General features: G+C 50.4%; 1 protein-coding gene across 4 annotated transcripts in view; it reads left to right on the forward strand.

Moving 5' to 3' along the window:
- Window positions 1-23,017, forward strand: part of PSD2 (pleckstrin and Sec7 domain containing 2) — a 71,720-nt gene extending 48,703 nt beyond the window's left edge. For 2 of the 4 annotated variants that reach the window (XM_048320278.1, XM_048320277.1), the window contains exons 8-16: window positions 543-603; window positions 5,077-5,167; window positions 6,282-6,325; window positions 9,260-9,450; window positions 10,523-10,593; window positions 17,228-17,385; window positions 18,396-18,540; window positions 19,581-19,724; window positions 21,294-23,017. In XM_048320278.1, coding sequence (XP_048176235.1) covers window positions 543-603; window positions 5,077-5,167; window positions 6,282-6,325; window positions 9,260-9,450; window positions 10,523-10,593; window positions 17,228-17,385; window positions 18,396-18,540; window positions 19,581-19,724; window positions 21,294-21,500 — 1,112 coding nt within the window. In that variant the 3' untranslated portion in view covers window positions 21,501-23,017. The remainder of the gene's footprint in view (window positions 1-542; window positions 604-5,076; window positions 5,168-6,281; window positions 6,326-9,259; window positions 9,451-10,522; window positions 10,594-17,227; window positions 17,386-18,395; window positions 18,541-19,580; window positions 19,725-21,293) is intronic. The other 2 variants (XM_048320279.1, XM_048320280.1) reach the window with 2 other exon arrangements.
- The last annotated feature ends 3,721 nt before the right edge of the window (window positions 23,018-26,738 follow it).

Genomic DNA, 26,738 nt, shown 5'->3' on the forward strand with positions numbered 1-26,738 from the left:
TTACAGACTGCCAAGGAACAATGGCTAAAGACCTCAGGACAAACCCCTGAGGTGACCAGGATCAGCTGAGGGCAAACCAGCCCTCTTTGGGTCTCTGCCCCACTCTGCAGTGGCATCAGCACAAAATGGAAATCATGAAATCATAGAAAGGTCTGGGTTGGAAGCAACCTTAAAGATCATCTAGCCCATGGAAATATGGAGTAAGATTCAGTGGGAAGTTTGGTCTTTTAAAGCAAAACTGTTTTGAAGCCAATTTTCTGGTGGTTGTTTTAGGAAAAGGTGTAGTCTGAGGGAAAAGAGGATGTCTTTGGGGTTTTTTGTGTTGTTTGGGGTTTTTTTTAAATCCTACACAGCTGAAGGAAGCAGGTAGTCTTTAAGGTCCCCAGACACAGCAACTGGCCTTGGTTTTGCAACAGCTGGGCTGCCAAGGCAACAAACACCAGAACTGCATGAGAAGGGGAGCAATCAGCCATAGACAAACACCAGAAGTGCACGAGAAGGGGAGCAATGAGCCATGGCTGTGTGACTGTTGTGTGTTTCAGATGGGATTCATACGCTCACCTGTGCCCTGATGCTGCTGAACACAGACCTCCATGGCCATGTAAGTAGCCCTTGGAGCTGCATCCATCCTTTATTCCTTCCCAGGGCAGAGGTCTGTTCCCGTACGCTGAGTGTGTTGCTGGACAGTTAAGACAGGTTGGCAGAGAGTTCTCTGACCTGCTCCAGGTGGAATTTTGGGTGCCAGGCCCAGACCTGGGGACAGTCCACACAGGAGTGTCACTGCCCGCTCCAGCCAAAGGCACATGTCCTGCTGACATCGGTTATCCTGCCCAGGGATACTTTGTCCCTCCTGTTGCCCAGCTCAGCCCTGTCCCAGGAGCTCTCAGTGAGGTCTTCCCCGTCAGTCCCTGTGGGATTGCTCCTTCTTGTGGCGCAGACACCTCTTCCCAGAAACTGCTGCAAAGGGGCCAGTGGGTTCACACAGGTCTAGATTTGATCTTTCCTTCCCAAAACACGAAGTGAGTTCCAGCTGTTCCTTTTCCCCAAGACGTAACAGGCAGCCACTGAAGAGTTTCTTAGCAGAGAGGCCTCTGGACAAAGAGCAGAGCAAGCAGAGCTCAGTGCCCAGAAGAGTGGCTGGAAAACAGCAGAAGCTGTGAGAAGATCTCTCACCACCTTTTAGAGGCTCCCAATAACCTGTCTCTGCACACAGGGCGATAGTGGTGGGATCTGTCTCGTAGTGCATTCATCCTCCATCCAAAATGGTTGGAGCCAAGAAATTATTTCCATCAAATCATTTCCTGCAGCAGCAAAAGCAGCATTGTGGCAAAAGGCAAACTATGTGACTTCGATCCAAAATAATCTTATTTTGTCTAGTTTTTATAAGTAAAAAAAAAATCCAAAACAGGCCTCTGGGAAGTTAGACATAATTGAAGAGACAAAAAAACCAACCTAAACCTCAAAAAGCTTGCCATTCCTATTCTTCATTGTCAAGCTGGCTCAGAGGCTTGGTAAGAAGAAATGTTCTCATGATATCTAGGCACAGGAAAAATAGCTTTCTTTTGACCAGGTGTGCAAATGCCTGAGCTTTTCTTTGAAAAAATCTTCTCTTTATTTTTCTGCATGTGTAACATTAATTTCTTCTTCTCCTTTTCCTCCTTTTTTTTTTTTTTTTAATTTCCTTCCGCTCCTGGAACCTCTCTTTCTGCTCTTTAACCCTTTACCAGGTGGTAAGTGCAGTCATTCTAGTGTTTTGCTTTAAAGCACTGGCATTTGACTTGTTTTGATTGTGTTAAAAACAGTAAGGAATTCTGTTTGTCTGGAATCCGAAGTGATTGTGCAGTGTTCTTCCCTACTTAGCAAGCCATTAGCAGCTGATACCATCACATGAAATGCTCCTGGTGTAAAGAAACATCCATGAACTGTGGTGTACCTGGGAAGGTGTGACTTGACCTCCCACCCCTCCTTGTTAAAGATGCTGCCATGATATTCCATGTCACTTTTGATTTTACCTCCCCTTTTAATGTTGTGTGTGTGTTGCAGTGTTTTACTGTGCGTTGCCGGAGTGGGAAATGCCTTCGGTGAGGAACGGGGGTGGGTGTGTGTCTGTAGAGGGGCAGTTCCTCACAGCAGTGCCTCTGGCATGGTCTGGTTCACCATTCCAGCAAAGATCATGACACTGAGGTAATGACTGGCTTTAAAACAGGAGATTTGCACCTGGCCTTAGCACTGCTGATTTTCTGCTCAGGTGTGCTCAAACCCTGCTTCCAAACCACCCCGAAAAGTTTAAAGTGAGACATTCCCTATTCATGGAAGCACCTGGAGTTGGTTTTAAAAGCCAGCGGTTACCAGCAAACATTCCAAGTATGACAAGCATTCCCAGACTATACTTGTAGGATAATCCAAGTTGTTGCAACTTTCTGCCTTGCTCTGCTGGTGCTGTTTGAGCTCCAGGAGATCTTATGGCCACTGCCCTGCTCCATCTCTGCCCCAGGGAGACAAAGCTTGGGGATGTCTCCTTTCCCACTGTCACTTTTCTCTCCTGGCCATGGGAGGACAGTGACAGATCAACACCTTTGCATCACCAGCACTCATGGGTGCACTTTGGTCCTTTAGCAAAGGCCACCTTCTGGAGTTATAGTGGGATTTATTCAAAAAGCAGAGCCCCGAACAAAGCTTGAAATGGGATCCTGGGCAGGTCCTAACTCCAGGTGCCCATTGCTGTTAATCTTACAAACCCTGTGGTGGTGTCCTTAAGCCGAGCTCAGGGTTCAGTGTCAGCAGCAGCGCTGTGTTAGCAGCACTAGGAGGGCTGGAGAGCTCCGAGGTGTGAGCAGCCCTGCAGAGTGACACCGGTCTGCCCACAGCAGCTTTGTGTGGCCCAGGGCTCACTGGTACCCAGAATCTGCAGGCTGGTTCCCTGCAGGGGCATGATTTTGTTCCTGCAGCCTAGAACACATCCACGACCAGATCAATTACTCAGCAATTAGCTGCTTTTCCACAGTGTGGCTGCTGCCCCAGGTGAGCTCAGAGGTCTCTTGCACCAGAGGAAGAGACAGATGACACAACAAGGAAGGCATCCCTTGGGATGAATATGAGTCCCAGACACGTACATGAGAAACCCCACAAAGGGCCTGTGAGACTGTTAACTTGTGTTATCTCACTGTATCCCCTCACTTCCAAAAATGCCTTGGCCTCTGCATTCAGTGCTGAATCACTACAGCAAGATCTCTTCGGGCACGAAGGCCAGTGCTGTGCACTCTGCTCCCCTGCCTCAGGGCAGGGCTGGGAGTAGGTGCCTTCTCTGTGCAGAGCAATTCCGTGCCTCAAGGTCTCAGGCAACACCTGCCTCACCTCCAAACTCCCTTCCTTCTGGAGGCTCCTTGCCCGCCTTCCTTTCTCCACCCACACTCTGTTGTGCTGCTGGATTTTTCCTTTATCTTTTGTGGCTGAAATTCGCTGGCCAGCAAGCACACAAATCTCTCCTCTCTGCTGAGATCCCAGCATGTCTGCTCGTTTCCTGAGCTCTTCTGCAGCCCGTGTACCCAATGAGCACTGGCTGGCACGTCTGGCTAATGGGGCTCACTGGGAGAAAGCCACGAGGGCTGAACTGTGTTGTGCCACACCACATCCCCAGGCACTGCAGATTTATAACAATGCTTTACTCCTCTTTTTCTTGATCTCTCAAGGGAGCCAGCTCATCTGGAGCTGGCACCAGCAGGAGGCATAATTAAGAGTATCAGACAGAGCTGCTCAAAGGCAGTGCTTGGCTCCCTGTGCAGCCCAAGAGTGTTTGCACACACAGAAGGCGGGGGGTGTGGGGGGGCACGGTGTGCTCACTCCAAGGCCTCACTCTTTCCTGGTGCTTTAATCTGCAGAGAAGCCCCCAGGTGATCTGCAGTGCACATCTGTGGGCAGAGGTTTCAGGTGTCATCTCTTTCAGGAGGTTATTTCCATGCACAGAGGACACATCTCACCCTGCAGGACATGTCCTGTATCATCTGCTGCCACTTCATCCCCTGCCAGTCACTGAGGCCCTTCCTCTTCCTCACTGAGCCCCAAGCAGGGCTCTGACTCTGCTGTTCTGGGCCATCCTCCCACATCCTCCTGGATGGCCACCCTGTCCATACCTTGATGTGAAGCCCAGCAATGTCAGGATGCTGCTGGGATCCTCAGGACCTCCGGTGGCAGCTCATGCTCTCCTCACTGACTCCACTGCCTGCTCCATGTGATGTCACTGGGGTCTGCCCCACACACTGAGGGTGTGCAGGATACGATATAACAGGGCCCTAGAGACACACATCTTTCTTTGTGACATCAAACTCATTTTTCTGAACTGACTCCTCCACACCTCTGCTCCATCCCTTTGGAGAGACAGGATTGCAGGGGAGGCTTGGAAAAAGGCTGCCTGCCTCGACCCTTGCAGGCTGAGGAAGTGAAGGGTAAAGGGTTTGGGAAGGCAGATGCCACAGGGATGCCAGGTGGCCTGGAAGCATCAGTACCAAATATTTTGGCATTAGCTGATGGTGAGCGTGTTCCAGGCTGTGAGATTCTCCCACTGTACGTGCATTGCCCTCTCATGCTGCTGCACTCAAGTTCCCGCAGTACCAGTAGCTGGACCATTTCTTTTTGTAATGGCAATCAAAAATAACAGCTTCCATCAAGGACCAGCATTCCCCTGCCCAGTGCTGGTTGTTCCAGCTGCTGGCATTGCAAGCTCACACAATTTCACTCACAGCAGGCTTGGAGCCCCATCCAAACACTGTCATTTTACCAGGCTGAGTGCTTGTCTTGGGTTTTGAGACACAGAGCCTGTATCCAGGACCACTCCAGCAAGAGCTGGAGAGGCTATTTTCAAGTGTCTTGTTTCCACCATTAAAAAAGAAGTAATTTGAAACATTTGGATGCTGGCATGAGCAAATAAAGCAGACAGCCCAACAGAAAATCAGATCAGGAGCCCTTTGAGCTCTTGGGACAAGCCCGGGCTCCAGCACTACATATAAAATTGTTCTTTGAAAGGAACTGAATAAAGTCAAAACTCTCCACAAGTTTAATGAGCTGCTCCTTTGCCTTACAGAACATTGGCAAAAAGATGTCGTGCCAACAGTTCATAGCGAACCTGGATGGGCTGAACGATGGGAAGGACTTTGCAAAGGATTTGCTGAAGGTAATGTGATATAAATAGACAGTGGGATACTGTCATTATTATTGCAGTGCCAGGTAGTCCTGTTGGGACTCTCTCTGAGCCCTTCAATCAGCATTTTCCAGTTGTTTCAGGAGTAGAATTGTAATCCTCATGAATGTCTCTGCTAACTTGCAGTGAGCCAAAGTAGATCTGTTCCTTGGTGGTGTTTTATCCAGATTTGTGACATATCTGCCCTCAGAGCATACCAGGGGCCCTTTTCCCCCAGCAGCTCAGATAATGCCCAGAGCAAGGTACCCCCCACCCCAAAACACAACCATCCAGCACTGAAACCTTTCTCTGCCTTCACCACCACGTGATGCAACATTCCAACACAACCAGTGCAGTACCATGGGATATGGTTAAACGCCCCAAAGGGAGGATTTTCTCCTGCCACGTGGTTTAGCAGCACCACTGCTCTCTGCACCTGCTGCAGGTCCAGCACCCTGACCTGAATTTCGCTGTATGGAAGGAGGTTGGAATGAGAGGTGCCACATCAGGGGTGTCACATCATATTTGGGGTGACATTCCCATCTCCCAGCAGACCTCACCCTATCCTACCCCTCTGTATGGTCAGGACCACCTCCACATTCTGCTTTGCTAGGCCATTCCTGCTCCTTTTCCAGTGCCCCAGGAAGCCACTGGAATTTTGCACAGAAGGAACTGGAAAAACTGATTCCAAAGTCATTCATTCCTCCCCTGATACTCAGTTCAAGCCTCCTCTGTTGTTTCCCCTAGTTAAGGCATTGAAGGTGTCATGGCATATCCCAGAGTCTTCTACCACTGTGTGTAGGCCAGGATTCACTCAGAACTAAGTGCAGCACCCCGGATGAGTCAAAAATGTCATGCACAGGCTCCTAAGCAGGGCTGGCTGCCTTCTGCTGCTGGTGTGTCCGGTCCAATACCCAGTGTGGCACACAGACAAGAAGGGGTCCAGCAGGACAGCAGTCACCCTGCTCACTGGGGAATGCTGCTCCAGGACAGTTCAGCAGGGAAAGTATCTCTCCAAGAATACAGACAGGGTGTGGAGGAGGAGATGCCTCTGCAAGCAGACACGACTTCCATGAGAGACACAGCTAATTCCTTGTTCTTTTTTCAGACACTGTATAACTCCATCAAGAATGAGAAGCTGGAGTGGGCCATGTAAGTATATGCTAAGCATTAAAGGGATAGTGTGTCTTTCCAAGTAGCTGGCAGGTCCTAAGGCATGCTTTCAATCCCAGAATATTTCCTGCCAAGCCCTTAAGTGCTGAAGTCCCTCTGTAAGACAAATGGAGTTTATTTATGGCTTAGACACAAAGGCAGTTGGGAAGGTTGGTGACAGTCTGTGGATCCATGACCTAAAGGAAGGGAATGCCCTCTTGGTTTACTATTACACTTGTAAAATGCTGGTTCCTCTCCAGGTGCTTCAGAAGTCTTTGCACAAGCAAAGATCTGGGGATATTTTGGTCACTGAGACTTTCCATCTCTCCCACATGTTTTTTTCTGGAAATAGTATCAGAGAATCACTTAAGAGGGAAGAGACCTTGTGATATCTCTAGTTCAGCTTCTTCCTCAAAGTATGGTCAACACTGAATTTAGACCAGGATGCCCAGGGCTTTGTTCAATCTGATCCTGAAACCCTCCAAGGACAGGGAACCCACAGCCCCTCTGGATCCACAAACCAATACTTTATTATTCTGGGAGTGGCATTTTCTCTTGTCTCTGTTGTTTTGACTTCTGCCCACTGTCTCTTGTCCTTGTGCCATGCACCACAGTGAAGAGCCCAGGTTTGTCCTCTCAATAACCCCCTCACACGAGGCTGTAGCCATCTCTTCTGTAGATTGAGCAAGTCCAATTCCCTCAGTTGTTTCTTACTTTGCAAGTGCTCCAGGCCCCAGGCTGCCTGGTGGCCTCAGCTGAAGTCTCTCCACCTTGCTGATGCCCTTTCCTGTGCTGGGGGCCCGGCACTGTTTGCTGTATCACGACGTGGTGCAGGGAGCGCAGAGCAGAGGATCACTTCTCTTCGCCTCCTCACTGTGCCGCTGTTACACAGCCCAGGATGCTCCTGGCCTCTGCTTCTGCCAGGACACGCTGGCTGCTCCTGCTCATCCTGCTGACCACTCAGAGCCCCAGTGCAGCACTCGGGTGCTCCTAGCCCTCTTAGCAGGGGCCTTGTATCCCTCTTTTTTATGTCATCCACAAGTTCGATGAGAGCATCTTTTGTAACCCTGAAACAAGCCTGGAAACAGCTGGCAGGGCGGACTCCATCACAGGTTCACACAGCACCTTCCTCAGTCCTTCTTCCCCTGCTCCGCCACCCACCCCTGCCCAGAGCACAGGCCAGGATCATCAGCGAGGTCCCCCAACCCCAATGTGTCCCGAGGGGAAGCGCGTGACAGACCTGAGGTCTTCAGCTGACTCGGTGGGCATTCCTCTCTTCCTCTCTTCTCCTCAGTGTTAGACCTTCCTTGTCTCCAGTGGGTCACGGGACAGAGCAGGACCTTCTGTGCCATTAGCCCCATCACCCTCTCTCTTCCACATATATTACCCTGACTGATAAAAGCATCTGGAGACGGTTTGATCCCCCCTCCCTGGCTCCCTGGAGGAAGCGGCGGTGCCAGCGCCGCAGCGGGGCCGGTCGCCCGTGGGCTCTGTCGCGAGAGGGAGCTGCGGGCTCCGCAGCGGCAGGCGCGGGCTGGTTTATGTAAGGGCAGTTCAGCAGGAGCGCATCTGCCTCTGGATGCGGGCTGTGGTTACACAACGCCGCCGGCGCAGCTCCCTGCTCGGGCACACCCCGGGGATGTCACCCTGCCGGGGTCCCGCTGCCGCGGGGCGGCTCCAGCCAGCGGCGTCCAGATCCCTCCCGCCTTTCTTCATCCCCCTCGCTGTATCCCCGCATCCCCTCACTCATCCCGACCGGCCTGGGGCCTGCCTTGCTGCAGGGTGTCCCGCTGGGCTGCAGGCTCAGAGCCCTCGGCTCCTCTGCAAGGGGACAGGTGCCCCCTGACATGGGGGACCTGGGTCAGGGACTCCCTGGCACGGGGTACCTGGTTTTCTTTCAGAGACCTGGCATTGAGTCATAACCTTGCACAGCCAGGACCTGCTTCTCTCTGCTGCCTCTATCTTTCGTCCTTGTCCAGCCCCTTGCCCACAGGTCCCCCCAGACAGGCAGGTATGCAACCAACAGCAAGGAGCTCAGAGCGGTGCAGCCCAAACACCTGAGTCCCACTAACTCCCCACCCAGGAATAGTATTTGGGCTCTGCCTGAGCCACAGGACTCCTGTGGGTGCTGAGGGCTGAGAAATCATCCTTCTCTTCCAAGAGGTATCTGATGCTTTGGCCATCTGCTTGCAGCAGGTGAGGAATTGTGTTTTACTCTCACATCTCAGCCAGTGGATTCATTGAGGGTCAGTCTTCAGCTGGGGTTTGGTCCCAATCTGATCTGCAACCTGAGGTGACCACTCATCCCATTTAGACATTGGCATGTATCAGACAGGGCAGGAAAGCCTTGTTTGCTCTTTCTCCTTCATGTCCCAGGGACACTGGGAACTATCACTTCCCATACAAGTTCTACTTTCTTTATGCCAGAGTAGGTTCATCTCCCAAATGTCTGCAGATCTTCTGTTCCTCAGAGATGCAGAGGATATTCCCAAAGGTATTTCACTGTCTAGGAGGCCCCAGGCATTGCTTCTCAGCAGTTGAGAAATGCCAGCGATACCTTGATCTTCAGCAAAAATCCTCCTTAAGCTCTGGCTTTAGGGCACAGAATTGGAGACTTTTCCTGTGGAATATTTGTAGTCCTCAGCATGGGATGTCTGCAGTTTCCTAGTGTTCAGACAAGCACCCAGCCCCTTACCTGTTTTGAGTGACCTCACAGTGGGAACATGGGGGCAAATACCTGTCACCCACACTCATCCCAGCTCAGACCGCCGCTATTGGCACTCTCTCTGTTATGGTCCCAACATCTCCCGTTTTCTTCTTTCTCTGACCAGTCTTGTAATAACAACTCTGAACCCAAAGCAAATAGAGCTGCTTTGCACTGTGACCAAACCCACATCTCCTCCACTGAGTCTCTTCTCTGATTTTGTTTCCAAGTGACGAGGACGAGTTGAGGAAATCACTCTCGGAGCTGGTCGATGACAAATTCGGAGCCAGCGCGAAGAAAGTGACAAGGATTGTTGACAGCAGCAACCCCTTCCTGGACATCCCCCAAGCGCTGAACGCAGTCACCTACAAGCACGGTGTCCTCACCCGGAAAACCCACGCAGACATGGATGGGAAGAGAAGTACGTGTTCAGGGATGGGGGGGAGAGGTGCCCCAGGCAGTCCCAGAGCCTTGCCCTGGCTCTCCTGATGAAGGCATTTCCTCACTGCATCCCAGGGAACACAGGAGAGACCCATAAGTGCCAGGATGCAGGGAAAGGAGGGTGTTTTGAGGCATTTGTAGATAGGGGTGTTTTCAGGAAGCCTCAGTCTTCCCTGCTCACTGCCAAGGAATCTAACACAGACAGACCTGGTCTTCTGTCCTGTTCATGGGCATAATCTCAAATCCCAGTCTCTGAGCAATGGGGGAAGGCTGGTTCCTCAGCAGTTGTCCACTCCAGCCCTGACCTTGGGGACAGTTTGGCCTGCCAAGCTTTGCTCCTGTCCATATCCTGCCATGTGCTGGCTGGGCAACAGAATACCCCATAGCTCTGCTACCAGCATCTGGCATTACAGGAAAGGTAAAGGTATTCGAGAACTGTTAACGAGCAGAGATGAATTAAACCTTGGGTAATTCCTTTTGCTAATTGATACGATTGTCCCAGTCATTGCAGCTGATTAAAAAGTCTTGAGTAGAGATTACCACCAAAAGCCTCCCTTGCTTCCAGCACCTTCTTAATCAGCTGTCTTGTGGTGATGTGGCTAGCTCCCCTCACCTCCCACCCCTTTCCAGCTTCTGCCAAGCTCTCTGTCCCAGGTGCATCGAGATGGTAGTGCTCCCTCCTCAGGGGAACAGAAGCTGCCTTATCCAGGGTACAGCTGCTCAATTCCAAGCAGAGGAGCTCACAGAATGTCTCTGTTCTCCAAGCATTTAGTCCATGGAGCATGAACCTGGGTTTGGAGGAGCAGAGACTTCCTGCAGGTGTCCACTGACCAGTTCACGTCTGCTCTGACCTGCTTGTGTTCATGCTGGGAGGCTGCAGAGCCCTCAAACACCTGTCCCAGCAGACAAACCACTCATGAGCAATATCCTGGAGGTGTGGGAGCTGTGGGCCTCAGTCAGTGCCTGTGGTAGGTCAGGAGAAGGGTTGGGTTTGCCTGGAAGGTCAAGCAGCACTGGCAGACATGTACAATTAAAAATTCTTCCTTTTTTAGCTCCCAGAGGAAGAAGAGGTTGGAAGAAATTTTATGCTGTGCTCAAAGGGACCGTCCTTTATTTACAAAAGGTAACCATGGGGAACTCTCCCCTCTGCTGTCTCCTGCTGTCTCCAAAGCAGTCATGCAGTCACATATCCAAGTAGAGGTGAATCCATGTCCTAACCCATGTGTGGATATCGACAGAGCTCCTCCAGAGACCCAGAGCTGGAGGATGATCTCATCTTTGGTGGTGGTGGTGGTGTTCATGCTAAGGGCACTATTCCCACCTTAAAGGGAACCCTGAAGGAAGAAGTATGAAAGAGGAAACAAATTTCTGCAGAAGTATCCCAGCAAGTAGGAGCTATTGGGGAGGATGAATGAACAGATGATGTGGAATAGGTGAAGTAGGATGTTGGTAAGAAATGAAATAGGAAGGTGAAGAGGTGGAGCATCTGACCACTCTTATCCTGCCTATTGTTTTATTTGCTGGCATAGATCTGATTATGCACAGCTTTATTGAGTCTGGCATAGGAAGCCAGCTGATGTAATCTTTTTGGGTTTCACTTAAGCTTTTGATACTGTCTCTCACAGGATCCTTCTGGACAGAATGTCCAAGCACACGGCTGGACAGAAACATCATGTGGTGGGTGAGCATTGGCTCACGGGTTGGGCACAAAGGGTGACAGTGACTGGGGTGACATCAGACTGGTGATCTGTCACTAGTGGGGTTCCACAGGGCTCCATCCTCGGCCCTGTGCTCTTCAACGTCTTCATAAATGCCTTGGACACAGGATTCAAGGGAACACCGAGTAAGTCTGCAGACAGTACTAAACTGAGAGGAGCTGTTGACTCCCTCAAAGGCAGAGGCCCTGCAGAGAGACCCTGGCAGATGAGAGGCCTGGGCAATCATCGACTGTATGAAGTTTAACAAAGACAGTGCTGGGTTCTGCAATCCTGGGTATGCAGACTGGGGAATGAGAGGCTGGAGAGCAGCTGTGGAAGGGGACCTGGGAGTCCTGGTTGATGACCAGTTGAATATGAGTCAGCAGTGCCCTGGCAGCCAGGAGGGACATCTGTGCCCTGGGAACATCAAGCCCAGCATTTGGATAAAGCTCTCAGGCACAGGGTGGGATTGTTGGGGTGTCCTGTGTAGGGACAGGAGTTGGAGTTGATGATCTCTGTGGGTCCCTTCCAGCTCGGAAGATTCTGTGATTCCATGGTTCTATGCTTAAAGTTCATGTTCTTCAGGACCTTGATGACTTGGGTCCTTCCATGGGCTGTCAAGTGACACTGTCTGCCTCTCTTCATCTCTGTTCATCACGTAGCCACCTCCAGTCAACACAAGTGTAATTCCCAGGTCCTCATGGGACACAAAGTCACCATGGAATAGCTTCCCTGAATGCTCTAGCATTCAGCTCTCTGGCACTTGGATGCTTGGAGGATTTGCTGGAAACCCTTTTCTGAAGGAAAATCCAAGTGGATAGGGGCTCACTTGAATGTCAGTGTGAGCCAGCCCAGGATGCCAAATGTCTGTTCATCATCAACAGCATAACCCACTGAACCAGGTCTGAACTACCTGAGCAGCACACGCTGTGCAGTAACCCACTGAATTCACCTTGCTGGAGCAGCACTCTCCGTGGGTAGATGCTCCTGTGTATTGCAGCATTATCTCCACAGCAATGAGAGTAAACAAACACTGGATTATATAAGAGAGGTAGAAAGATCCTCAGGGCAGCACGGAATTATGACTCAGAGCTCATAGCATACCACAGTGGCTCTCGTGTTTCGCCAGGTCCTATGGCACGTCAAAAGGCAGCAGAAGTCTGGCAGCAGTGGATCCTAACTCCCAGCGTGGGTTGGTCTTAGCCCAGTGGTGTTTTCACAGTTGTGCCATGCTCTCCTGCAGCAGAGGGAAGCTGCAGCACCCAGGAGAGCCCAGATCTCCTCCAGCCCTCTAAGTGTGGTGTTCTTCAAGCCAGCAGCACTCTTCTCACGCCTCAATCCTTGTCTCATTACACATCTTCACATGGAGCCCACCGGAGTCCTCATGCTGACCCATGGGTTATACATGAGGATTTGACTTGTACAGTTACCATCAACATTTAATTGCATGACACTTTTTCTGGGGGGGGAAAAAAAAAAGACATTTCAACTATCACAGAACCATTTGGATCAAAATGAATTTTTCACCAAGGACTTCTCTTGGGATGAGTCTGCTGAGGGGCATATAAATTGGGAATGAAATATACTTTCAGGATGGAATTTTCTTCCCTGGCAGCAGAAGGAGCCGTGAAGCCAACACTGAGTGTCATCGCTGCTGCTGGGGCAGAGGCTTCGGGGCTCTTTGCTGTACAAGGCTTGCAGCAGTAACCATTCGTTAACAGAGTTTATGTTTGTCCGAGGTGGTTGGGATTTAAAAAGAGCAAGGATGAGGATGACGTGGCAGTGAGGAGATCAGTGTTCTTATCTCAAAGACCTTCAGGATTGAATGGTTCAGAGACTGAGGGCTTTCTTTACGGACAAGGACTGAAGAAGCAAAACAGCCAAGATTTGGCTGGGTTATGAAAGTGTCAGATAAATAAGAGCCATGACTGATGTGTAATTAGCAGGAGGGATCAGAACTGCCAAGGATGCCCCAAGGAAGTAGCATTTGGAACAACAACAAAAATAAACCGAAGGAATGTTTGGGCAAAGGATTTGGGCAAAGAGGGGTTTCTTACTCGTGAGCTGCTGCCAGACTGTATTATAGTCCTCTCCAGGGAATTCCTTGGGCTTGGCTTGGCTGTAGACAGTGTCTTATCAGGCTTGCAGAGACAGGACAGAAGGATGAGAACATGAAGACAAAGTCCTTGCCCTGTCACTTGCAAACATTCCCAGCACCACAACAGAGAGTGGATAAACATCCACCTGCCCCGTGGATCCTTGGTGTCATTTCTTGCCTGTGGGGTGGTTTGCAGAACAAAGGAGTTGCACAATACAGGAAGGAAGTGCTGTGCCAGCTTCACAAGCTCTCAGTGGAAGATGACTGCAGATAAACATAAGGTAGAACCTGGCTTGAGCATAAATCACTGGGAAAAGGTTTTCTGATGTGAAGATAGAGGAGAAAGTACCTGCTTCCAGAACCACCTGATGTCGTGGAGCACAGGTTCAGCCTGTGCCACTTTTCTGCTCAGACCAAATTAAGGATCTAGGCTTTAATAGTAAATTCACAGAAGCTGAACAGGGAACTCCGTTTGGTTTTGAGGAGCAAGTTGAGTATAAATAAGACTGAGAGGTAGAGGGAAGGAGGAGGAAAGAAGGCCAGGGTAGGTAGATGTATAGAAAGGAGGAATGGCCAGATACAGAGAGAGGTGGACATAGCACAGGCAGAAGGGTGGGTGGGCAGGCAGAATTTGGTCTGACAGAAGCAATTCAGGCAGCAGCCATAAACCTGCTAATGAGGAGATGTCACATGTCATTGACTTGCTGGTGTTAATTGCTGGATCAGCATGTTCCAGCACAGTCTGCTGAAGCAATTGCTTGATCCCCTAAAGGGATGCAGCAGAGTCTTGAGGAAGAAATGCAGGCTTGGGAGCAGGGCACACCTCTCATGTGCACTAATCTGCTCTGGGCACTGACTCACTCCATGGCCTTTGGCAACTTACTTCACCTCTGTGAAATGGGGATAATAACCCTTAATCACCACACTTAGAGGGGGGTTAAGAGAAATGATGGGGAGCTATAAAGCATGAGGTGCTTTTATACAGAAGTGCTGGAAAGGGTGCAGGTCTTCCCACAGGTTCTGCCCCCAACCAGGAAGGGGCTCCCAGTGCACCCTTGAGCCACAGGTGCTATCCCATGCAGGCAAGCCTTTGCCAAGAACTCCTGACTAGACTGAAAAGGGCACAGGGGTTCATTTTCCTAATTAAAAGGTTTGTTTAGCCTGGTAGATGTAAGACAAAGAAAAGAAAGAAGAGGAAAAGCCACTCACAAGCCAGAGCATGAGGAATATCTGTCGCTCCGTGTCCAAATTCCCAGCACTGCCCAGGGCTGGTTCTGAGGCCAGAGGAGAGGGCAGCAGAACTGATACACTGGGCTCTTCCACTCCATCCAGGTGCCCTACAAAAGCAGGCACAAGAGGCAGATGCCTTTTCTTGGCAAAACAAGCCTTGACATTAGCTGTGGATCTGCTCACAGGGGTAGGCACCATGGGACAGTGACCCAAAGACACCAGGATCTCCCAGCATTATCAGCCACACATGCCATTGTGACTACCTGGCATAGGGATGAGCCTTCTGGAAGAGCCATCCCAAGCAGGGAGCCTCCAGCACTGTTCACTCCTGCAAACAGCAAGGCAGAAGGGAGAGAGAACCTGCTTCCTTCAACCTCACATTGATTTACTGGGCCCAGCATTAGAAAAAGAAGATTTGATTTTTTTTCTTACACCAACATGGATGCCTGAGAGCCTGAAATCCATGGGGGCAATACTTGATGATTCCATTCAAGATGAGGATCTGCATTAGTCAAAGCACGCGGCAGCTGTGGCAGTTTCCTCTTGTCACATGCCCTTAAGCTGGGCTATTTCGCACTGTATTTTCAGAAAGCTTATTTTGGAATAAGAGATCATGGGCAGCACAGTCAGATTTATTCAAATCCAGAGAGCTTCAGACTCGAAAAAATATCCCAAATTGAAGTCTCTCTACAATACATGAGGCCTGAGCAGCAATGTCTTCCTCAAGCAAATATTTCTCTTACAGTGGGGTAACACATTAGGTCTTCACAAGGCAAAGCATTTGTTTTTCTTTGCAAAAGGGCTGATGGCCCATCCTGCTGGCTACTGAAATCACCATGATGGTGAGGTCATCTGTACTGCCCACCTGAGTGTCTCCCTGAACACAGGATGCCTGTAGCAGCCAGCCTTCCTCTGCTGAAAAGCCAGGGCTTTTCTTTGGGATTCACCATCCCCAGGAACCTGTGCCAGACATTTGTGTGTGGGCCCATGGCATTTCTTTTTGTACCAGGCCAAGTTTCATATGATGATGAGCACAGTAGGACAGCCACTCTCCTGGGTGGGATGATTGCTTTGAAAAATGAGAGAATAAGCTTATTTCAGAAGCTTATTTCCCACCAGCAGCAAGAGTCTGAGTGAGCCACCTCCTTGGGCTGGGGAGTGCTGGTCCTCAGTGCTCTGAAGAGCAGCAGAGGGGAAATCTTTCTGACCCTACACCAGAGAGCAGCCTCCCTGACCACGGTGACCATCCCGGAGGCTGCAGCACAGCTTTTCCCTGAACAGCTGCATTTGTACCACTGGCACACGGGAAACAGAAAATAATCTTTTTGCAAATCTGCACAACAGACCAAGTTCTGGCTTGGGAGCTAAGGAAGGCTTGGGACATACAGACCATCATCACCAGGCAGAGCTGCCTGGGGCAGTCAAGGAAAGCAAAATATAGAGTGCATTAATCCTGTAGTACTGTAATCATCAGGGCAAGGCAGGGCCTTCCAGGGACACCCTGTCCTGGCATGGCCTCTAACACGGCTGGGCTGGTGGTTTGCTTTAGCCAGGGCCAGGTTCTTTTACATCACCTATCCATTCATCCATCTGTCCATCCTTCCCATCCCACCATCCAACTGGCTGAGCTGGCAAGGGTGTGGAGTGGGAGGCAGGATATTGCGTTAGGTCACTGGGAAGGTGAAAGGGTAAACACAGGATTGACTGAACTTTTTTTTCCTAAAAAGTGCTGTGTCAAGATCATAATTTCAGAATCCCATGTTGGGTATTTTCTACCTTTTTATAGAATATAAACATACATAGTTACTGCTACATTCCTTACTTGTGTGAAGTCGTCCTTCAGCAGAGAAAGTAAAGCAGGAATACAGGGAATGCTGCTGCAGTTTGCAAGTGCCAATCTAATGAATTACAGGGGAGACCATGCCAAGGGAGCACATGGACTAAAGGGAGACCAAACCTGGTTCAGGGGGGCCACACTCAGCCTGGCAACTGCCCACCAGGCCCCACAGCTGTTCATAGGTGCACTGGTTGCAGGGATGCTGCTGTTCCAGGGCTACTACCTTCCTCCACACAAAGCTGTAGTGATAGGACAAGGAGCAATGGGTTTAAACTGAAAGAGGAGAAATTTAGGTAGATACATGAAAAAAAATCTTCCCTGTGAGGCTGGTGAGGCCCTGGCACAGGTTTCCCAGAGAAGCTGTGGCTGCCCCTGGAAGTGTCCGAGGCCAGGCTGGAGAGGGCTTGGAGAAACCTGGGATAGTGGAAGGCGGCAGGGGGTTGGAATGAGATGAGCTTTGGGGTCCCTTCCAGCACAAACTGTTCTATGAGTCTGGGAAGCTGCAGCACCAGGGCAGGTGCTCGTTGATATCCACTGTCCATCGGGAGTTGCATCCCAGTTTGAGCTCTGCACTGTGGGGGAAGCTCTGCAGAAACCTGGCCCTGCCTTGTGCCTCCCCACAAAGCCTCAGGCGTGTGCTGTGTTAGAAATAACTATTGATAATTATGTTTAAAACTTTCATCTCCTTCTTTACATCTTCCCAGTGAACTTAATGATGGAAGCAGTTGCCAGATGTTAATTATTATCATTATCAGCTCCTAGCATTTACTGTACAAAGCAGTGCTTTTCCTGGTCTCGGCACTCTGTGATTATAGCGCGGGGAGAAAGGCAGGTTCATTAAAGCAGCCCGCAAATGTTAGTGTTGTCATTATCCAATTAACGTTCCTCTTCACAGGATGAATATAAACCTGACAAAGACCTCTCTGAAGTGGATCTGAAAAACGCCATCCGTGTGCACCACGCCTTAGCCACAAAAGCCTCTGACTACAGCAAGAAGTCCAACGTGCTCAAGCTGAAGACAGCTGACTGGAGAGTCTTCCTCTTCCAGGCCCCGTGAGTCCCAGCCCTTCCCGCAGAGCCTGGATGGGCAGCCTGACCTCCAGCCCCTGCCAGACTCCCTCTGACCTTGCCAGATCGGCTCATGCATTGGGGGGCACACTGGGGGGGAGGAAGGGGCTGAGGGTGATTTCTGCAGGGCTGTGCAAAGGATTGGGTCATAGGTCACGGTTTCTTGGTAGCTTTGTGCCAGTCCTTGAGGTCCTTCCCAGCTGTCACCAAGACAGGCTGAGCAGGATGGGCTGGGATGTACAGGGTTGAGTGAAAGGGCTCCTCTTGCTGACTTCTGTTGGTGTACTGCGGAAGGGAGAACATCTGTGTGGTGCAGATGATGATTCTGCTTGTCAGCTTTGGATGGGGAAACTGTCTAAAGCTCCTTAAAGGAGTCTCCCCAGCCAGGGTAGATGTTCTATCTTAGTCCATTGGTGAGGAATGTTATGGTGTTAATAAGTGTCAAGTGTGATGGAGTCATCTTCTGTCTCATGTTTTCCATGTCTTCTGCTGAGAGAGGTGACATTGTCTGTAGGTGGGGCTGGGGTACTAATGTCAAGTTAAAACTTGACATCTGAATTTGTGCAACAAAAACCTGCTTGAAGGCTTGGGGGAGCAGTGTTTGAACAGATTTGATCAGGGACCCTGGACAGTGTCTCACAAATGCCATGAATGAGGGGTCCATCCTGCTCTGGGGAACTTCTGTTGTGTGGCTCTCACTCCCCAAAGAGTGGGACATCCTTGGCCCTGGCTTCTCCACAGCTCCTTGGGAATACAACCAGAGCTGATGAAGAAGGCAGGACTGCCCAGGCTTTGAGAGGCAGACAGCAGCCTCATTAGGGCACCATAGAGGAGCCAGTTAGACAGTGTCTCCCTCTGTTCAGAACCCAGCACAGAAAGTGCATCAAAGTAAGGCCCTCCTGAGCATGGGTGGCTCTAGGGCTGTTGTCAGCTGGCTGGGCCTGGTTCAAGAGCATTTGCAGACTCTCTCTGTCTTTGCCCCTCCTCCATAACAGAAGTAAGGAAGAAATGCTCTCCTGGATCCTGCGAATCAACCTTGTTGCTGCCATTTTCTCTGCTCCAGCCTTCCCAGCTGCAATCTGCTCCATGAAGAAGTTCTGCCGCCCGCTCCTGCCTTCATCCATGACCAAGCTGTGCCAGGTAACATGTGAGAGAAGGAGTGGTGGAGGGGTGCCCAGTGCTCAGCAAGCCCTTCAGCTCAGGCTGAGTTCATCTGCAGGTCCTGCTGTTCCTGCCTGATGGACACCCTCAGGTGCTCAGAGCAGGAACAGGGGAGTGGAGTGGGCAGCTTGGACAGAGGTGGAAAATCCTGGTGTCTGGCCAGTGCTTCCTTTGCAATGGCTATAAGCAGCCCTATGCACACACCTGCCTGTGTGGCTGTTGCTTCTGGCTTGTCTATTGCTCTTTGTCCATCACATCCCAGCACCTTCCTGTTGCCAGAGTTGAAAGAGCTGAACAGCTCCAGAGTTGATGCTGCAGAGCCCAACAGCCCAGGTTTGGTTTATACCATGGCACCCTCATGTTTCTGGAGCTCAAAAGCCACAGACAAAAGGGATGTCTGAGCTCCAGTCAGTAGGGAAGGTTTTCTGGAAACAAGGAGGCACCAGGCTCAGCTAATCAAGAGCAGCTGCCATCCAAAGAGTAGCTTTTGCTTCTCTGTCCAGGGAAGGCCCAACATGCCTTAGCACTTCCAAAAGTAGGGACACACTGCCACTGTCTCCCAGCAAAGGGGAGGACAGCCTGAAATGTCAAGGCAGAGATACAGCTCCTGTCTGCTGAGACAGATTGTGGCCAGATGTCACCTTTGTCAGAGCCCAGATGGGGAGGGTACTTCTATCTCCAAAAAGAGCAGGATGAGCAGCTCTTGGGACAGTGCTGCTTCTGCCTGGCTGTTACAGGATGCACATTAGAGGAGCATTTTGTGCTTATGATGCCAAAGATGCCTTGGTGCCAAAGAAATCCGCTCTTGGCACTGGAGACACCCGAGTTTTGCTCTCACTCCAATACCTGTGTTTGAGCTGCTCCTTATCAGATAATTTGCGAGTGCACAATGCACCTTTGGCTCCAGCACAGTAGCTGAGCTTGTGCCCTTGCAGAGAGAGCTCCCCTAGCCACGGGCAGGCGGAGCACTTGGGTGCTGCACCCCCACGTTTTAATACCTGACACGCTTCTCTCGGCAGGAGGAACAGCTGAGGTCTCATGAAAATAAAATGAAGCAGATTGCAGACGAATTAGCAGAGCATAAATTACATCCTGTAGAGAAGAGCCTCAAGTCAAAAGAGGCTGAGGAATACAGGCTCAAAGAACATTACCTAATATTTGAGGTAAAGGAACTTTCATCTTTTCTGTGATAAATGGTATTTTGGCTGATTAAGGAGAACAGAACTCTAGAGGGGGTGCTGTGAGTCTGGGAGAGCATGAAAAGAGAGAGAAGGACAAGGGCTCCCAAGCTGGATGGGTGTCTTGGGGCAGCAACAAGCCTCACTGTTTTGCACTGAAGCTAAAAATAGAAATAAGAAACATTTCTTTCTCTCTGTGATTTCTAACCAGAGGAGGGGAAAACTGACAAGAGAAAGAAAGTCTGCCTTTGCTGTGCCAAATTTTGACATTTCCTCAGGTCCCAAGTAAGAGAGTGGTTCAGTTCTCAGGGCGCTGCAGTCTTTTTCAGCAACATCAATAAAAAGCAAAGGGAATCCCTGGGACAATTAATCTTGTTTTGCTGCAACCATTTTTGTAAACAAAGCCAAACCCAGCATTACAGCTGATTACAGACCCTTTCAGGATTCATGTAAATAAGTTTTAACTCTCTGTAAAGTATAAGAAGCATTTAATTGTGGGAGAAATGGGATATTTTGTTCTAGTGAGAGTTGAGCAGATGGTGTGGGTCCTGCACATAGGTGTCAGTGGGAAGGGACTGCTGGAGGCCTCTAGGCTGGCTTCCAGCAGGAACTTGGATTATCCCTAGTCTTATTCCTAGTCTTATTCCCAGACTGAGTGTGCCAGTTAGTGGCCGAGCCTCAAAATCTCTAAGGATGGAAATGTCCCACCTCCCTCATGCCAGGGCTGCACCATCCTTTTGTGTAACACCCAGCCTTACTCTCCAAAGCCACAGCTCCCAGCTGCTGCTTCCCTTGTCTTTGTACCAACCTTTCAAACAGTTGCTGCTGCCTCCCTTTTTCCAGCATCTGGTTTTGGATGCCTGCAGAGAAGTCTCTATCTGAACTTTTCTCTGGACTGCCTTTTCAGTCTTCAAGGAGAAGTTGGCACTTCCAGGGCATAATTCATCTCTTCTGTCTTATGAGATGTGCTCCAGAAATGCTTGTTTCTTTATGCTGACAAAGAAGCCAGCACAGGCTGCCTCTGAGATGTTAAGAGAAAGGATAGGTATTGCACAAGTCCTCAAAAAGATCCCATCTAGCACTGGAACAAAGGATCCAGGCAGAGAGGATGCCTCCCTTTATGCTGTGCTCTGTGAGGAGCAATGGGGGCACAACTCAGCAGCAATAACTGAACCACTGGATGGAAACAATGACAAGGAAAAGTATTTGAACCAATCAAGGGGAGCTCCTGAATCAGGAAGCAGCAGATCTGTTGATCTCATTTTGCCCCCAGTATCCTTTTTATACAATCACCATGGCAGCCAAGACCTGCAAAAGCAACTGGAGAGTCCCACACACACCCACACACACCTTTCTCCTCAGACCTTCAAACAATCAGTCTTTTGCACTTTTGACCGGGCACTGTGCTGCAGTTAAATCTGTGGGGTGTGATTAGTGGGATGCTGATGGTATAGGATGGGTTTTCCTGCAGCAGCAGATGGAATTGTTTCTGCTTGCCGCACACACTGTGGCCTGTCCCTGTTCCCAGGCTCTCTATTCCCTCTTTCCCTGCAGAAGAGCCGCTATGAAACATACATCAACCTGCTGTGCATGAAGATAAAAGTGGGGACAGATGACCTGGAGAGGATTGAGACCAGTTTCTTCAAGGTGGAAGCCGACGACATTGCTTTGCGGAAGACGCATTCCAGCCCTTCCTTGAGCCAAGGGCACATGTCTCTCAGCTGTAAGGCAGAAAAGGACATTTTAGAGCAGAACACTTAACAAGGAACATGTGCACAGGGGGATGAACCGGCGATGCTCTGCGCTCCTGGACTTAGATTGATGAGCACAATTTTACTTAGGAAATTATATGAGCAAAACTGTAGACATGTATGACATGGGGATTGCTCTAGTGAAAGAAATCAAAGAAGCTTTAGTTGACACTCTCTGACAATGCTCTGGCATTTCAGCATCATCTCTTCTTCATTCCCAACTGCACCAGTGGCTTTTCTTTCCCTCCTGCTGCAGCCTGCACAACAAAGGGATATGCTGGTTCTTCAAGGGCTGGGTCGCTCTTTCCTCCGCCAGCCCTGTCTCTCCTCCTTCCCTCCCTGGAGTCCCCAGCGGTTCATGGTCACAGTCCCCGGCAGTGCAGGAAACTCGGCCGAGACGCCGGTCTGTGGCACCACCAGCGCTCCCAGAGAAGGGCACAGGGTGGCAGGGGCACGTCCCTGCCCCGAGGGGAGCACGGCGCGACAGGACGGGTGTCATGAGCTGGTCACCGCCCCGGCGAGAGGCGTCTTCAGCACGGCACGTGGGAACGTCACCTGCCCGCGGCAGGAGAAGCCTGAAGTGCCCTCTGTCACCTTATCCTTTTTATATATATATATATATATACATATAAATATATATAAATAAATATATATATATAAGGAAACTTTAACGTGGGTTTTTAACCTCAGTGTACAAGTGAAGGCAAGCTGCCTGGGGAAGACACTAGGGACGTGGAGGGTCTGACCAGCCCACCAGGATGTTCTGAAAAAATGGAGTAGCTATGTACCTTTTTTTTTCTTTTTCTCCTTTTTTTTTACTCGAATGGAAATCCCACCTGGCTTTGCTGTGAAACATCGCTCTCCTGTTCCTGCTTATTCAGACAAACTGCCCAAGCAGCTGCTAATTTGGCAACCACGGGATCCACCGCTCTGGGTTCGAGGCACAACTGGAGCCGTGCGCAAGCTCCAGTGGAACCTTTGTGTGCAGGAGTGATCCCACCTGCCCGTCCCTGCTGTATTCCTCCATCCTGCGATGCACATGCTGTACTCTTTTAAGTGGGAATTGTGTTTCTGTTCCTTTCTGCTGTCTGTGGTCCAATGATTTACTGTTGTGCTGAAGTGATTCCTCTGCATTTCCATGCCACGACTGTCCTCCCACGCTTTATTTATTTCACTGTTTTGTTTGATCCTTTATCTCAGATCGCTTTTCTTTCCCCTAGGTGCGTTCATAGTAATCAAGTTCCAGTTTTGAAGGATCTTGTAGCTGCTAATTACAGTCATTTATTGTTTATATTTTGCAGCATTTTTTAAACAAACAAAATAAGATTTATTTGGACCTTCAGTGTTTGAGAGCTATGGACTACGGTTTTCCATGATGGTTCATGACACTAAAAACCTCTTCCCAACTTTATCACCTCTTCTTTTATCTCTGTTTCTTTGTACAGTTTGATAGTTTATTTGAAATGATGCACTAAGAATCATGTAAAAAAAGAATAACAATAAAGCTGAATCTGTTGGTAAAGAGAATTGGTCTGAAGCATCGTTCCACCACATGCTGGATCGATCCCAGATTTCACAGCACCAGAAGGCCAGGCTGATACAGATCTCCACCAGCACGTGATGCAGAAAAGCTGGGATCCTATGGACAGACAGAACCAGAAAACATCAATCCCTTTCCACAAGTGGGTGCCAGCCCACCCATCCTCTTGGATGGTTCTGGAGCAGGTGAGGATAGTTGGATTGCTTTGGGAACACATTCAAGTAACTCTTCCCTCCGTCCAGTGCATCCCAGGTGTATCTGTCCACATGCAGCCTACAGATCCCTGCATCAGCCCAAGAGCCCTGGAGATGTTCTCGCAATGGTTCCCAGAGGAGTCTGTGGCTGTTTCTCCAAGGCATCATTGCTTTTGTGTCAGGTGTTGTACAGACACTCCTTGCCCCGAAGACCTCCAAGATGTTCCTACTCACATGAAGTGTCTGATGCCCAGACTCCCAGAGTGGAAGTCCAGAGGAAAACTGGACCCAACTCCTTCTCTCCAAAATCCCAGGTAGTATTTTGTACCTCAGTCTTCCCATTGTGAGCATCCCTTCCAGCGGGCAGTGACATCTGCAGTGTGTTTGAGCTGCCACCAAGAGCAGCTCAGCCCCCGGTTGAAGGTGGCAGTCTGCCATCCTCAGCTGGGAGTAACTGGCAGAGAGAAGCAAGATCTCGCAAAGTCTCCTCTGGGCAGCAGCGAAGAGACTCAGAGCCACGAGACTCACCACCCAATGGATGTGGGAAGGGGCAGCAGCTGATGTCAGACAACACTTGGCAAGACAGCTCAGAGCGTTAAACCTGCAGTTTGCCTGGTGCACAAGTCCTGCTCCAGGTGCACATGCATGTGAAAATGCATTAAGAACATCTTTCCTACACGAGGGCACAGCCAAAAATACCTTGTTTGACCAATCCACAGCCTCAGTTTGTGATCTGGAAGAAAATGGGTTTTTTCCTCCCTTTTTTCCCTCCCTGGAGGTCAAGCACTCAGTCACCCACCACTAGGAGAGAAGAGCAGCATCTCAGAGGAATTAGGTAGCCACATCCTTTTCTCCTCCTGGAGTTATTCAGATGCACTTTCTGGCACATCCCCAGCCCGTGCCAGCCCCTCCAGCAGGCACCACGACTGCTTCGGGTCTCACACAACCTCACCTGGCAGTGGTGGTTGAGCCTGACCTCCCTGCCAGGCCACTTCTCCTGGGCACAACTCGATGCCAAATTCATTTTAGAGGGACTTCTTTGTGGGGGAGGCTTTGTGACCCCAAAGCCAGGATCCAACACTCCTCTCCTGCTTGTGTCACCAATCAGTGTCAGCAGAGCAACTCCTTCTCCTCAGGGAGGGCTTTACAGGCACTATCCATGTGGAGTAGAGCTGTCAGGAGGCTTTGGTGGCTCCCCCACCTGTGAAAATTGCTGTAAAATATTTACGGCAAAACCCTAGGAATACACACGGCTGGAAATGAGGAGTCTAAAAATAAACCAGCCAGGGAAAAAAGAGAGAGATACAGGCTTCCTTCAGAGGCAATTGGAGAGAAAATTGAAGTAGCGTAACTGCCTCTAAATATAGAACACAATTATGGGAATCAAGGAGCACATTTAACAAAAAAATCACTGCACAGAATCCTGAGGCTGCCATGGCTCTGTGGTGTCTCAGCAGATGCAGAACATCACAGATCCCTGCAAACCATGGAGCAGGGAAATATCCCCCTGTGCAGGGCAAACCCACAGCTCCTCTCCAAGGGACCCAGAGAGATTCCTGGTGGGGATCAGCTGCATTGAGCACACCCTGAGATTTGGCCACACGGTTGTTCTGCATGCCAGGGAGACCCAAGAGCTGCACCTTCCTGTAATGCAGATGCTTCTGTGCCAGCCCTGGGGGGACTTCTCCATGAATGGAGCTCACAGATTCTAAGGAGAGCCAGGCAGGGAGATGGGGCTGCTTTGGGAAGCCAAAGGCACCCAATCTCTCTCTTCCATGTGTCTGGTTTCCCCAGGGATCAGCCTTGGTGATCTTCCACATGTGTCCCTTCCAAGGGGTCAGGATTTCTCTGCCCATTCCTGTCCATCTCACCATGCTCCAGGAGCCACCCGAGGAGCTAAGATGGGGGATCAAAGGCAATGGGGAGCTGGAGCATGTCCCAAGAACAATGGGAGAGTGCAGAGCTGCGCTGCTGCCTTCATCCGGCGAGGCTTGGGGCTGCAGCAAAGTGGGGCGTGATGTGTGCAAAGGCAAATGTCACCCAAATCAGGACTTGGCCCTACCACCTTTATCCCCGGGTCTGGTCACTCAACACCTCCTTTGCACACTGCTGTTGGGTGACATGGGCCCTGTGGCAGGAGGGCAGGACCCTTCAGCCTTTAACCTTCTGGGAAATCAGTGCTGAGGTGTCTTTGGTCAGGGGGGAGTACTGAGCTCTCTGGTTGATTTGGAGGCCCCACAGGACATGCAATGAATGTTTGGGATGGCCTGTAACCCAGCCAGGTCAGCTCCAGGGCAGTGGGCATCCTGGGGGGGGTTGGAGCAGAAGAAGCCCAGGCTATGGGTGTGCTTTGCCTGGCCTCCAGCACGGGCAGCACTGTGAGGGCCGGGGACTTCTCTCATGGCTCTGGGCATTCATAGAATCATAGAATGGTTTGGGTTGGAAGGGACATTACAAATCATCTAGTTCCAACCTACTCATTCCAACAGGGTTGACTCAGCATAGCAGATCCCTCTCCTGTTGTGAGTTCAGCTGGGACTTTTGGATACCTGTTCCTGTCACTGAGCAGGAAGAGGGGACTGAGAGCTGAGCTGGATGGAGCCATGGGTGCCACCTCAGGGACTGTGCTGCTGTGACAGCACCACATTGTCAGTGAGTCCCCTACAGCCAGAGAAACAGATTTCCTATGGAGGTGCTGAACAAGTGACCTGTTTTGTGGGTGGGTCAGTGCTGCATGGCAGCACAGTGCTGGCAGGGCTGGACCCAACACATCTCCACTCCAGTGAAGTCACTGAAATAGGTGCCAGGACATAGAACATGCCAAGCATCCTGACCTCTCTTGGCACAACTGAAAACTTCCATGGTTGAAGTGAAGGGCTATCTCCAGGTCTGCAGTTGGAGGAGGAATGGCATCCCCCTGGGAGATGTGTGGGTAGCATTCACTCACCTCAGTGAGCCTCCACTCCTGAGCCCTGCAGTGAAGGTCAAATATCCATGCCAGGTAGAAAAACACCCACCTATGTCTCTGTGGGCATAAAGGTCTTTACTGAACCAGAGCATCTCTCATATGAGGAAAGGATGAGGGAGCTGGGGCTGTGCAGCCTGGAGAGGAGAAGGCTCAGGGGTGCCTTATCCATGTGTATAAATGGATGGCAGTGAAAAAGAGGGAACTGGACTCCTCTCAGCAGTGTCCAGGACATGAGGCAAAGGGCCCAAATTAAAAAATAGCAAATCCAGTCGAAGACAAGAAGACACCTTTTTGCTTTGAGAGGGACCGAACACTGGCAGAGGTTACCCAAAGCAGTTGTGGTACTGCCATCCCTGGAGATACTCAAACCCTGACTGGGCACAGGCCTGGGCAGCTGACTCTGAGTGAGCTGGTGGAGCTCCTGGTGGAGCAGGAAATGTGGAAGAAGTCTCTTCCAGCCTCAACCAGTCTGTGATTCTGTCTATGGTGCCTGTCACAGCTCCCCATTTGCCCCCCAAAGGGCCTGAGATTAATGCAGCCCACAGC

Source organism: Corvus hawaiiensis, chromosome 15 (genome assembly GCF_020740725.1).
Source record: "Corvus hawaiiensis isolate bCorHaw1 chromosome 15, bCorHaw1.pri.cur, whole genome shotgun sequence".
In the NCBI taxonomy this organism is placed as follows: domain Eukaryota; kingdom Metazoa; phylum Chordata; class Aves; order Passeriformes; family Corvidae; genus Corvus; species Corvus hawaiiensis.